We start from the raw sequence: 12,270 nt of genomic DNA, 5'->3' as shown, positions 1-12,270 counted from the left end.
ATTCAATACTGGCCATACTGATGAAACCTGAAACATTAGACGTATTCTTCCAACAGATGCTTTATATGATCTCCACCACATCATTTAATACATTGCCAATCTACATTTAACTTTGGAGGTGTCAGCACTGCCCCACTCAATATAAGTAGTCGTTCAGGAACGGGTAGTTCACAGAAGACCTTGGAGTTCCTGCTTGTGGTACATCTATGTTCTGCAATGATTCAGAAATTGATTCTGTGATGCTGTGATTTTTCACCTCCTCTAACATATGTTAAACTGTTTTGAACAGGATTGGTGAATACTACCTACTGACAGAGAAGGGAGTCAGGTAAGTAATCTATCATTTATGTGTGAGACATATTAGTGACGCATATAATGAAAGCAGTTAGTTATACAATGACTGTGTTGTAAATTTAAACTGTATCCTAGAATGTATTCTATGAATCCACTTCTTCTGAAATTACACAAAAACTTTATATAAGGATATGGAAACATGGTTTCAATGTGGATATGATTAATTCTCAAGAATATTTTATGTTCAATTATTGTTTACTAACATGAACTTAAAACTCAGTCTAAGATGTCATTTCATTTCTTATCTATTAGATACAAGCCGCCACCATGAGTACGGACGCAGAGATGGCCGTTTACGGCAAGGCTGCCATTTACCTCCGTAAGCCTGAGAAGGAGAGAATTGAGGCTCAAAGCAAACCTTTCGATGCAAAGGCTGCCTGCTATGTGGCTGATGTGAAGGAGCTGTATGTGAAGGGAATGATCGTCAAGAAGGATGGTGGCAAAGTCACCGTCAAAGTCCTGGACACTCAGGAGGTTAGTATCTTTAAATCAGAGTCAAATTGTTCAATATGATAATTGCTCATTGTAACAAGTGTCCTGTTGTAGGAGAGGGTAGCTAAAGAAGAAGACGTCACTCCAATGAACCCTCCCAAGTACGACAAAATTGAGGACATGGCCATGATGACCCATCTCAATGAAGCCTCTGTGCTTTATAACCTCAAAGAGCGTTATGCAGCATGGATGATCTACGTAAGAAAATGGGCCCTAATAAGAAACAAAATGTTATTTAACATGGATTTACTTGTTTGAAACATTGAGGTAACTATTGAATCTCTATGCTTTCAGACCTACTCTGGGTTGTTCTGTGCCACTGTGAACCCCTACAAATGGCTCCCAGTGTATGACCAAGAGGTTGTAAATGCCTACAGAGGCAAGAAGCGTATGGAGGCTCCACCCCACATCTTCTCTGTCTCTGACAACGCTTTTCAGTTCATGGCTACTGGTAAGACATAATGATACAGATCATTTATCAGTATATGATGTTTCTGATGCAAGAAAACAGAGTTAACTGTTTTATTTTTGAATGTCTATATCAACAGATAGGGAGAACCAGTCTGTCTTGATCACGTAAGTTTAAAATGTGTTTAACATATTGCTTATATACTTCAAAAAATATATCAAACAAGTTCTTAAAAGTATTTTTTATACCTAGTGGAGAATCTGGTGCTGGAAAGACTGTGAACACAAAGCGTGTCATCCAGTACTTTGCAACCATCTCAGTTGGTGGCCCGAAGAGGGACGCATCAAAGGTGGGATAAATTATTTTAACTATTGAGCATTCTTCATGTATGCAATATTTTTACATTGGAAAATAAAATATTTTTATATCAACTCTAAACCTTCATTACAGGGTTCCCTTGAGGATCAGATTATTGCAGCTAATCCTCTGCTGGAGGCCTATGGTAACGCCAAAACTGTGAGGAATGACAACTCATCTCGTTTCGTAAGTATGGAGGGATTTCTGTAAATCAGATGTCTTGCTACACATTGTCCATGTTCATTGATGTTAAAAAAATGCCTTTGTTCCAAATAGGGTAAATTCATCAGAATCCATTTCGGCACAACTGGCAAACTGGCTAGTGCTGATATTGAGACATGTAAGTAACAATACTATTAGAATAGACAAATAACTAGAATGAAGAATTGGACAGTGTGACTTATGAACATTATTCATAGATCTGCTGGAGAAGTCTAGAGTGACATTCCAGCTTCCTGATGAGAGAGGCTACCATATCTTCTACCAGATGATGACCAACCACAAACCTGAGATTATTGGTAAACACATTGACTTGTTCCTCAATGTTAAACTGCTTTATACATTTTATACATGACAATGCATTGAACTTTACACCCTTTTGATCTCCAGAAATGACACTCATCACAACCAACCCCTACGACTTCCCCATGTGCAGCATGGGTCAGATCACTGTTGCCAGCATTGATGACAAAGTTGAGCTGGAAGCCACTGATGTGAGTGAACTTTACTATAAAATATTTATACATGTTTTGTGAATAAGTGCAACATTAAAAGTAATCTATCTACACTTTGTAAATTGACAACATCTGGTTTGGACACCTCTTTCAAACACAGAACGCTATTGATATCTTGGGCTTCAGTGGTGAAGAGAAAGTCAGCATCTACAAGATGACTGGTGCTGTGCTCCACCATGGTAGCATGAAGTTCAAGCAGAAGCAGCGTGAGGAGCAGGCTGAGCCTGACGGCACAGAAGGTGAGATCTCAATATTTAGAAATGTATTTATTTATTATAGTTCAGGAACAACAAAAATATTACATAGAATAATTAATCACTGTACTTTTGTCAGATGCTGACAAGGTTGCTTACTTGCTGGGTCTGAACTCTGCTGACATGCTGAAGGCAATGTGCTATCCCAGAGTGAAGGTCGGAAATGAGTATGTGACCAAGGGACAGACCGTACCTCAGGTAAATATAAAACGTAAAGAAATGTAAAAAATTGCACTTCAGTAAAGTAGTAATGACTCTAATATGACAATGGAATGGTAGCGTTCTATTTAAAGCTACTTTTTAGGAGTTGGATTTAGCACTATGTGAAAAACATCTTCAAAGTGGATATATTATGAGAAGTTTACTTCATACCTCACTGACTTTAATCAAACTGTATTTGTGATGTTATTTAGGTAATGAACTCAGTGACTGCCCTGGCCAAGTCTATCTATGAGAAGATGTTCTTGTGGATGGTCGTCCGTATCAACCAGATGTTGGACACCAAACAGCCAAGGCAGTTCTACATTGGAGTGCTGGATATTGCTGGCTTTGAAATCTTTGATGTGAGCTTAATTTCCAACAGTTCAGTACCTGACTGACTTTTCTTGATAGAAACACTCTTTTTGTCTCCAAAAACTCATGCTGGTTTTATGTCTCCTTACAGTTCAACACTTTGGAGCAGCTCTGCATCAACTTCACCAATGAGAAACTGCAACAGTTTTTCAACCACCACATGTTTGTCCTGGAGCAGGAGGAGTACAAGAAGGAGGGTATTATCTGGGAGTTCATTGACTTTGGCATGGACTTGGCTGCCTGTATTGAGCTGATTGAGAAGGTAAAGATTCCATGAAATTGCTCTTAGTTATATTCAATGTACATATGTATGAAATGTATGAAAATGTAAAGATTATAACATATGTCTTTCCCTCTTCTAAAGCCCATGGGTATCTTCTCCATCCTTGAAGAGGAGTGCATGTTCCCCAAGGCAACAGACACATCTTTCAAGAACAAGCTGTATGACCAGCATCTCGGCAAAAACAAAGCATTTGAGAAGCCCAAGCCCGCAAAGGGCAAGGCTGAGGCCCACTTCTCCCTGGTGCACTATGCTGGTACAGTGGACTACAACATCGCTGGCTGGCTGGACAAGAACAAGGATCCCCTGAATGACTCAGTTATTCAGCTGTACCAAAAGTCCTCAGTTAAACTGCTGGCTGCTCTGTATCCTCCTGTTGTTGAAGGTTAGAAAGCCTAACATTTATATACAGTATAAAATTTATTTTTATGTTCTACAAAATGTACATTATTCAAAAAACTGTAGCATTGGTTCATGTGAATTGTATTTCGAATTCTAACAAAACGTCTCTACTTAAACATATCAACAGAGGCTGGCAAGAAGGGAGGCAAGAAGAAGGGTGGTTCTATGCAGACTGTGTCTTCACAGTTTAGGGTAAGGTTTTAAATGGAAGACTTTGCTATAAAATCACCTTTCACTCATACTCCAAACTGATATATATTTAATGACATCACTTTAAATCCTGGATCTACAGGAGAACTTGGGCAAGCTGATGACTAACTTGAGGAGCACTCATCCTCACTTTGTGCGTTGCCTGATTCCCAATGAGTCAAAGACTCCAGGTACATAAAAAAGATCAATTGAATAGAGTCTTTGAGGAATGGTTATATTTTGTTGTTACATGTTTCATAACTACAATGAATGTCTTTTTACAGGTCTGATGGAGAACTTCCTGGTCATCCACCAGCTCAGGTGTAACGGTGTACTGGAGGGTATCAGAATCTGCAGGAAAGGTTTCCCCAGCAGAATCCTCTATGCTGACTTCAAGCAGAGGTATCTATACATATTGTATATTTTTTGATAAAGATGATTCAAAGGCAACACTCACACTAACAATGAACTCTCTCATAAAAGATACAAGGTGCTGAATGCCAGTGTCATCCCTGAGGGCCAGTTCATTGATAACAAGAAGGCTTCAGAGAAGCTGCTTGGATCAATTGATGTTCCTCATGACGAGTATAAATTTGGACACACCAAGGTAAGATACTTTCAGGACTTTTTTCCTAAGGTGTTCTACTACAAGGGATATGATGTTTCATCCATTGTGTGGGTATGTTACATAACTTAAAGATGTCTTTACTGTATATGAGTTTCTACAACATTCATTTTCAATTTTGTATGATTGTTTAGGTGTTCTTCAAGGCTGGTCTCCTGGGTCTCCTTGAGGAGATGAGAGATGAAAAGCTGGCATCTCTGGTCACCATGACTCAGGCTCTCTGCCGTGGTTACGTCATGAGAAAGGAATTTGTGAAGATGACAGAGAGGAGGCATGTTAAATAAAACCTAGTTTTGAATGAGACTCTTTTTTTAAATCACAAAAGAAAATTGTCAGTTACACCTTCTTTTCTGCAGGGAAGCCATCTATTCCATCCAGTACAACATCCGCTCATTCATGAATGTCAAACACTGGCCATGGATGAAAGTGTACTACAAGATCAAGCCTCTGCTCAAGAGCGCTGAAACTGAGAAGGAGCTGCAGCAGATGAAGGAGAACTATGACAAGATGAAGACAGATTTGGCCGCTGCCCTGGCCAAGAAAAAGGAGCTGGAGGAGAAGTTTGTGTCCCTTCTGCAGGAGAAGAATGATCTGCAGCTGCAAGTCGCATCTGTAAGTACACATTGATGGACTGATATGCTGTTTCATAATGTACTATGTAGATTTGTTAACATCCTTTTTCAAACAACAAACTAGGAAACAGAGAATCTGTCAGATGCTGAGGAGAGATGTGAGGGTCTTATCAAGAGCAAAATTCAGATGGAGGCCAAATGCAAAGAGATCACTGAGAGGCTGGAGGATGAAGAGGAAATCAATGCTGAGCTCACTGCCAAGAAGAGAAAACTGGAGGATGAATGCTCTGAGCTCAAGAAGGATATTGATGATCTGGAGCTTACCTTGGCCAAAGTGGAGAAGGAGAAACACGCCACTGAGAACAAGGTTTGGATTTAACAATCTATCTAGTCCATCAAGTTTCATCTAAACATTACCCTCAATAACAACGTCTGTCTTGCAAATTTAGGTGAAGAACCTGACTGAGGAGATGGCCTCTCAGGATGAGAGCATTGCCAAGCTGACCAAGGAAAAGAAAGCCCTTCAGGAATCTCACCAACAGACTCTTGATGATCTGCAGGCTGAGGAAGACAAGGTCAACACTCTGACCAAGGCCAAGACCAAGCTTGAGCAACAAGTGGATGATGTAAGTTCACAAGTCCTTAAAACTGGCAAATAACATTGGTGTTGACTCCTGATCATTAAGCCGTATACTATTGTTTAGCTTGAGGGTTCTCTGGAGCAAGAGAAGAAGCTGCGTATGGACCTTGAGAGAGCCAAGAGGAAGCTTGAGGGTGATCTGAAACTGGCCCAGGAATCCATAATGGATCTTGAGAATGACAAGCAGCAGTCTGATGAGAAAATCAAAAAGTACGTTTTGTTTATTTTAACAAAAGCATACACAAACGTTACTGTAACAGCATGAACTCTGACTAAGAAATGTATCCATGATTCTCACAGGAAGGACTTTGAAACCAGCCAGCTCCTTAGCAAGATTGAGGATGAGCAGTCAATGGGTGCTCAGCTTCAGAAGAAGATCAAGGAGCTTCAGGTGAAATATTGAGTTAAATTAAACAGAATACATATTGTTTGTCAAGTGAAAGTTTACTGAAACACATCATATCTACATTCTACAGGCTCGTATTGAGGAACTGGAGGAGGAGATTGAGGCTGAGCGTGCAGCTCGTGCCAAGGTTGAGAAGCAGAGAGCTGACCTCTCCAGGGAACTTGAGGAGATCAGTGAGAGGCTGGAGGAGGCCGGTGGAGCCACTGCTTCCCAGATTGAGATGAACAAGAAACGTGAAGCAGAGTTCCAGAAGCTCCGTCGTGATCTTGAGGAGTCCACTCTGCAGCATGAAGCCACTGCTGCTGCTCTTCGCAAGAAGCAGGCTGACAGCGTTGCTGAGCTGGGAGAGCAGATTGACAACCTCCAACGCGTCAAGCAGAAGCTTGAGAAGGAAAAGAGTGAATACAAGATGGAGATTGATGACCTCTCCAGCAACATGGAGGCTGTTGCTAAAGCAAAGGTACACAATGCATTTCATGCTACTTTAATAACCAAGAGAGTTCAGTAAACAAGGTCATTTAAATTTTAGAAAACAAATGATTACTGACATGATCTCTGTTTCTCATCATCAGGGAAATCTTGAAAAGATGTGCCGTACTCTTGAAGACCAATACAGTGAACTAAAGACCAAGAATGATGAAAATGTCCGTCAAAACAATGACATGAGTGCACAGAAAGCACGTCTCCTGACAGAAAATGGTATGTTAAAGTAAGCAATGAAAGATCTGAAGTTGATTATTTCACAATGTAACACAAACTAATGTTTCATGATATGTTTCTCTCAAGGTGAGTTCAGTCGTCAAATTGAAGAGAAAGAAGCTCTCGTCTCCCAGCTGACCAGAGGCAAACAGGCCTTCACTCAGCAGATTGAAGAGCTGAAGAGACAGATTGAAGAGGAGGTTAAGGTAAGAAAACGTTAAATTCTTACTGAGAACTTTGTATGTGTGATTTATTACCTTTTCACACTGACGGCAATTTCTTACATCAGGCCAAGAATGCCCTTGCCCATGGAATGCAATCAGCCCGCCATGACTGTGATCTGCTGAGGGAGCAGTTTGAGGAGGAGCAGGAGGCAAAGGCTGAGCTGCAGCGTGGAATGTCCAAGGCCAATAGTGAAGTGGCTCAGTGGAGAACCAAGTATGAAACTGATGCCATCCAGCGCACTGAGGAGCTTGAGGAATCCAAGTACGTACATTTTATACGGCTCAGCTTAAATGACAATGGTACCGCCTGAACGGGTCGCACTCCTTTCATATGTGAATCTAGTTTAAAAGGTCAAAATGTTAGAAGATTTCTTAAACATGCAATATTATGTGGAGAAAACATAATCAGTGCCAACATGGATTGTTAAAGTTTTTACTGAGACCAATCACACCCTTTTCAAACAGGAAAAAGCTTGCCCAGCGCCTCCAGGAGGCTGAGGAGCAGATTGAGGCTGTCAATTCCAAGTGTGCTTCTCTGGAGAAGACCAAACAGAGGCTCCAGAGTGAGGTGGAGGACCTCATGATTGATGTGGAGAGAGCTAATGGCCTGGCTGCCAACTTGGACAAGAAGCAGAGAAACTTTGACAAGGTAACGTGTCCTTCTGTCAACTATACTCTGTAATCAAAGACACACTCATTTGATTCGCCATTGTACTGATAAACAACTAAGCAAATAAATGGCTTTTTAGGTGTTGGCAGAGTGGAAACAGAAGTATGAGGAGGGTCAGGCAGAGCTTGAGGGAGCTCAGAAGGAGGCTCGTTCTCTCAGCACTGAGCTGTTCAAGATGAAGAACTCATATGAGGAAGCTCTGGATCAGCTGGAGACCATGAAGCGTGAAAACAAGAACCTGCAACGTGAGTTCTTACTACATGCTACAGAAGCATTGTATTACAGTGTTTATTTCTAACATATTTAATACATACGAAACATTTAAGGCTTAACAATACAAAACACATGAATCTCTCTGCAGAGGAGATCTCTGATCTCACTGAACAGATTGGTGAGACTGGCAAGAGCATCCATGAGCTGGAGAAGTCCAAGAAGCAGGTGGAGACTGAGAAGTCTGAGATCCAGACAGCTCTTGAAGAGGCTGAGGTACAATTGTTCAGGGGAAATCCTCTGAAAGACAATTTAAATCATGGACAAATGTATTTTAAAGAATGAAGATTTATATATGAATTATTTACTTTCATTAGGGAACTTTGGAACATGAAGAGTCCAAAATCCTGCGTGTCCAGCTTGAGCTCAACCAGATTAAGGGTGAGGTAGACAGGAAACTGGCTGAGAAGGATGAGGAGATGGAGCAGATCAAGAGGAATAGCCAGAGGGTGATTGACTCAATGCAGACCACTCTGGACTCTGAGGTCAGGAGCAGGAATGATGCCCTGAGAATCAAGAAGAAGATGGAGGGAGACCTGAATGAGATGGAGATTCAGCTGAGCCACGCCAATCGCCAGGCTGCTGAGTCCCAGAAGCAGCTGAGGAATGTTCAGGCACAGTTGAAGGTATTGTAGCCCACAGATTTTGTGCAAAGTTCGTCAGTTCACTTGAACTCTGGCATTCAAGGGAATATTTCTAATTTTTCACTAGGATGCACAACTGCACCTTGATGATGCTGTCAGAGCTCAGGAAGACCTCAAGGAACAGGCTGCTATGGTAGATCGCAGGAACGGTCTCATGGTTGCTGAAATTGAGGAACTAAGAGCTGCTCTGGAACAGACTGAGAGAAGCCGCAAAACTGCTGAGCAGGAGCTGGTGGACGCAAGTGAGCGTGTTGGACTTCTGCACTCTCAGGTGATTTTGGATTAATATATGTATTGATTCATTTTTTCCACAACTTTACAAATCAGTCTTTTTATCTCATGAAACGATTCCCTATTATTTTAGAATACAAGCCTTATGAACACCAAGAAGAAGCTTGAGTCTGAGCTGGTCCAGGTCCAGAGTGAAGTCGATGACACAGTTCAGGAAGCAAGGAATGCAGAGGAGAAGGCCAAGAAGGCCATCACAGATGTAGGTTTTAAAAGAAATGCTTTTTTACTCCTGCTTAATGTGTCTTAATAAAGTAATTCTTATCAACATTAAATGCTGTCTCCTATAGGCTGCTATGATGGCTGAGGAGCTGAAGAAGGAGCAGGATACCAGTGCTCACCTGGAGAGGATGAAGAAGAACCTTGAGGTTGCTGTCAAGGATCTGCAGCACCGCCTGGACGAGGCTGAGAATCTGGCCATGAAGGGTGGCAAGAAGCAGCTCCAGAAACTTGAGTCTAGGGTGAGAATATCCTGTTAATAATTCTTAATACAGGGTCAAGACAATGTTTGCGTTTTCTGTAAACATATATATATATACAGTATATATGTGTTTATTAAATGTTTTACTGTTTTCTAAAGGTTCGTGAGCTGGAGTCAGAGGTTGAGGCTGAGCAGAGACGTGGAGCTGATGCTGTTAAGGGCGTTCGCAAATATGAGAGGAGAGTGAAGGAACTGACCTACCAGGTACAGTCACTCTAAATAACACTTGGCATACCAAAAACATTGCATATTCATAATGATTTTTTTTTTTTTTAAATGAAAATGTATCTTCTATCATAGACTGAAGAGGACAAGAAAAATGTTAACAGGCTGCAGGATCTGGTTGACAAGTTGCAGCTCAAGGTGAAGGCCTACAAGAGGCAGTCTGAGGAAGCGGTAAGAGAGTTATTCATATTCATAAATAATATAGAGATAACATGACAGAAGTCTTTCAAACTAATCTAGCTTTTTGTACAGATTATATTATTATGTATAAGTACAAGAAATGTAGATGAATGCAACATCTATCACACTAAGCCATCATGGCACAAATAGTGTACACACAAGTTATATACATAAGAAGGTCACTATCATGCACCAAAAGTCTATCATATTAAAATCAGTGATCCTCTGAGTAAAATATTAAATAATTGTCACTAAAAGATGAACTTACTCTTGTAAACCAAATAATTATATATACATAAGAAAAGACATTTAATATAAAATTGTAAAATTTTCAATACCTTTAAACCTTGTAAATGGTTTTCCAGGAGGAGCAGGCCAATGTTCATCTGTCCAAGTGCAGGAAGATCCAGCATGAGCTGGAGGAAGCTGAGGAGCGTGCCGACATTGCAGAGACCCAGGTTAACAAGCTGAGAGCTAAGAGCCGTGACTCTGGCAAGGTAAGTAAAACATTTTATAATGTAAGCTTAAAAAAGTATGATATAAATGAATTCAGGATTATACTGTATGTATTTATTGCTTTTTATTTTGTTTTGACAGGTAAAAGAGGCTGAGTAAAGCACTCCAGCGGATGGGCTGTTTCTAATCATATAATATGATGTGAAATGTACCATAATAAAATATTCTCTGATCTTCCATTGCTTTTTGTTATATTTTGTAATCCTATTGTGTGCTCAAAGGGAGCAAAAGTCAAAATGTCAATCATTTGTGAAGCATAATATAATTCTCAATTGGAATGGGTCACTACAAGGTCATAGGGCGAAAGGTTTGAACTCTTTTTAGGTCCTAAAATGTCAAAACACTTGGGGGGTGTAAATCTCAAACATTTAAAGAATGAAGTTTAGAAAACTAGTAAGTGTGCCCCCACTTACAAAAATATATATTTCAGAGTAGGCAAAGGCAAATCATAATTTTCCCACTGAAAATGAGCATGAGTGAAAAAGTGACTATATACAAGACGACGTCTTCCTTAGAAGTCATATGTGGTGCCGGAGACTACAATTAAAATTTTGATAGTTCAACAAACCACACTAGGGTGTCTACAGATGTGAACAAGTAAAATTTAAGACATTTTAAGACATTTTTAATACTACTTTGAATGAAATTTAAGATCAAATTTGCAATGGAAATACACACCATAAGTGAAAATATACTTTTTAATTAACGCATAGATGGCAGTTCAAAATGGGCAGTAAGGTAAAATGACAATAAATGGTTCAGTTTAGGAACATTGTGCAAATGTGTTTATTCATGTAAAAGGGAAACACAAAAATATCATTGTTGTCCTAAATCATATTACAATATTCTCAGAAAGTTTCATATTAGTGGACAATAACTCAGAAATTAAAATTGACAGTTATGTGCAAATCAAAGGTGAAAGTGCTTTTCCAGATCATTCACCATGTATTGCCATATGTGGAGCCTCGGTCTAAAATTAGGTCCTGTGAAAAAATGCTAATCACATTAAGTAACCAGAATAATACAGTTAAGACAAAAATATAGAAAATAAATAAAACAAAATCAATTCCAGCAGTTTGTGGACTGCAAAGAAGTCAGTGTACTACACTACTTGCTTATGAGTTGTCATTGACCAGCTCACAATGGCAGTTTGATTTATGTCCTGGCTAAAGTAACCTTGTATTTCTATTATAGGCCTACCTTAGACATTTTAACAATGTGAATGTACAATTTTCATTTGAAAGGTTGTGGAAACAGGAATTCTGGGGTGGAAGAGGTAAGCAGAAGAGAGTTGACTGGACATTATGGCATATGCCTGAGTTCCAGGCTACTTCACTCAGTGTCTTCTTCCTTTTGAGCTGCTCAAGGTGGTCCTCTGCGACTTTTCTCTTTGTGCATTGCTCATCTTCTTTCTCTTTTCCTGGTCCAGGTGTCCGTTTCTTGGCCATGGGACAGGAGCAGAAGTTTCGCGCAAAAAGTCCATAACTCAGGGTAGGATTGATGGAGGAATCCATGCAGGAAAACATCCAGTCTTGTCCGCATGGGTTGGAAAGAAGAGAAGGATTCAGCATTTGCCTCCAGAGACAAGAAGTTTCCAAATTGCTGGATAATCACATCACCTGTTGTGAAACAGATTAACACACAAAAAATAACAATTAATCAACCAATGTAATGAAAAAAAGTAATTTATCAGACAAACCAAACACTGTTTTAATGTGTTGAGACTGAACAAGCTTCAGGTAGTTGTGACGGTGTACATTGTGCTAACTTCTGTAAACGTAAGTTC

General features: G+C 40.0%; 1 protein-coding gene across 1 annotated transcript; it reads left to right on the top strand.

Annotated features, from left to right (window-relative positions):
* Positions 1–606: 606 nt before the first annotated feature.
* Positions 607–10,660, top strand: LOC132973427 (myosin heavy chain, fast skeletal muscle-like). Its single transcript, XM_061036893.1, has 39 exons — positions 607–828; positions 901–1,044; positions 1,141–1,297; positions 1,395–1,422; positions 1,508–1,604; positions 1,706–1,798; positions 1,889–1,952; positions 2,032–2,130; positions 2,222–2,325; positions 2,447–2,585; positions 2,680–2,798; positions 3,014–3,163; positions 3,265–3,435; positions 3,538–3,838; positions 3,983–4,047; positions 4,148–4,235; positions 4,329–4,446; positions 4,528–4,651; positions 4,804–4,940; positions 5,026–5,281; positions 5,366–5,608; positions 5,691–5,867; positions 5,946–6,091; positions 6,182–6,272; positions 6,358–6,747; positions 6,860–6,986; positions 7,074–7,192; positions 7,276–7,472; positions 7,676–7,859; positions 7,960–8,125; positions 8,242–8,366; positions 8,468–8,776; positions 8,862–9,065; positions 9,159–9,284; positions 9,373–9,543; positions 9,663–9,767; positions 9,864–9,959; positions 10,334–10,465; positions 10,566–10,660. The coding sequence occupies exons 1-39, from the start codon at positions 622–624 to the stop codon at positions 10,581–10,583; spliced, it is 5,787 nt and encodes a 1,928-aa protein (XP_060892876.1). The 5' UTR covers positions 607–621; the 3' UTR covers positions 10,584–10,660.
* Positions 10,661–12,270: the final 1,610 nt, after the last annotated feature.

This window comes from Labrus mixtus, chromosome 4, assembly GCF_963584025.1.
Source record: "Labrus mixtus chromosome 4, fLabMix1.1, whole genome shotgun sequence".
Taxonomy (NCBI): Eukaryota; Metazoa; Chordata; class Actinopteri; order Labriformes; family Labridae; genus Labrus; species Labrus mixtus.
The sequence above is the reverse complement of the archived record's forward strand: the minus strand, read 5'-3'. Positions and strand labels throughout refer to the sequence as shown.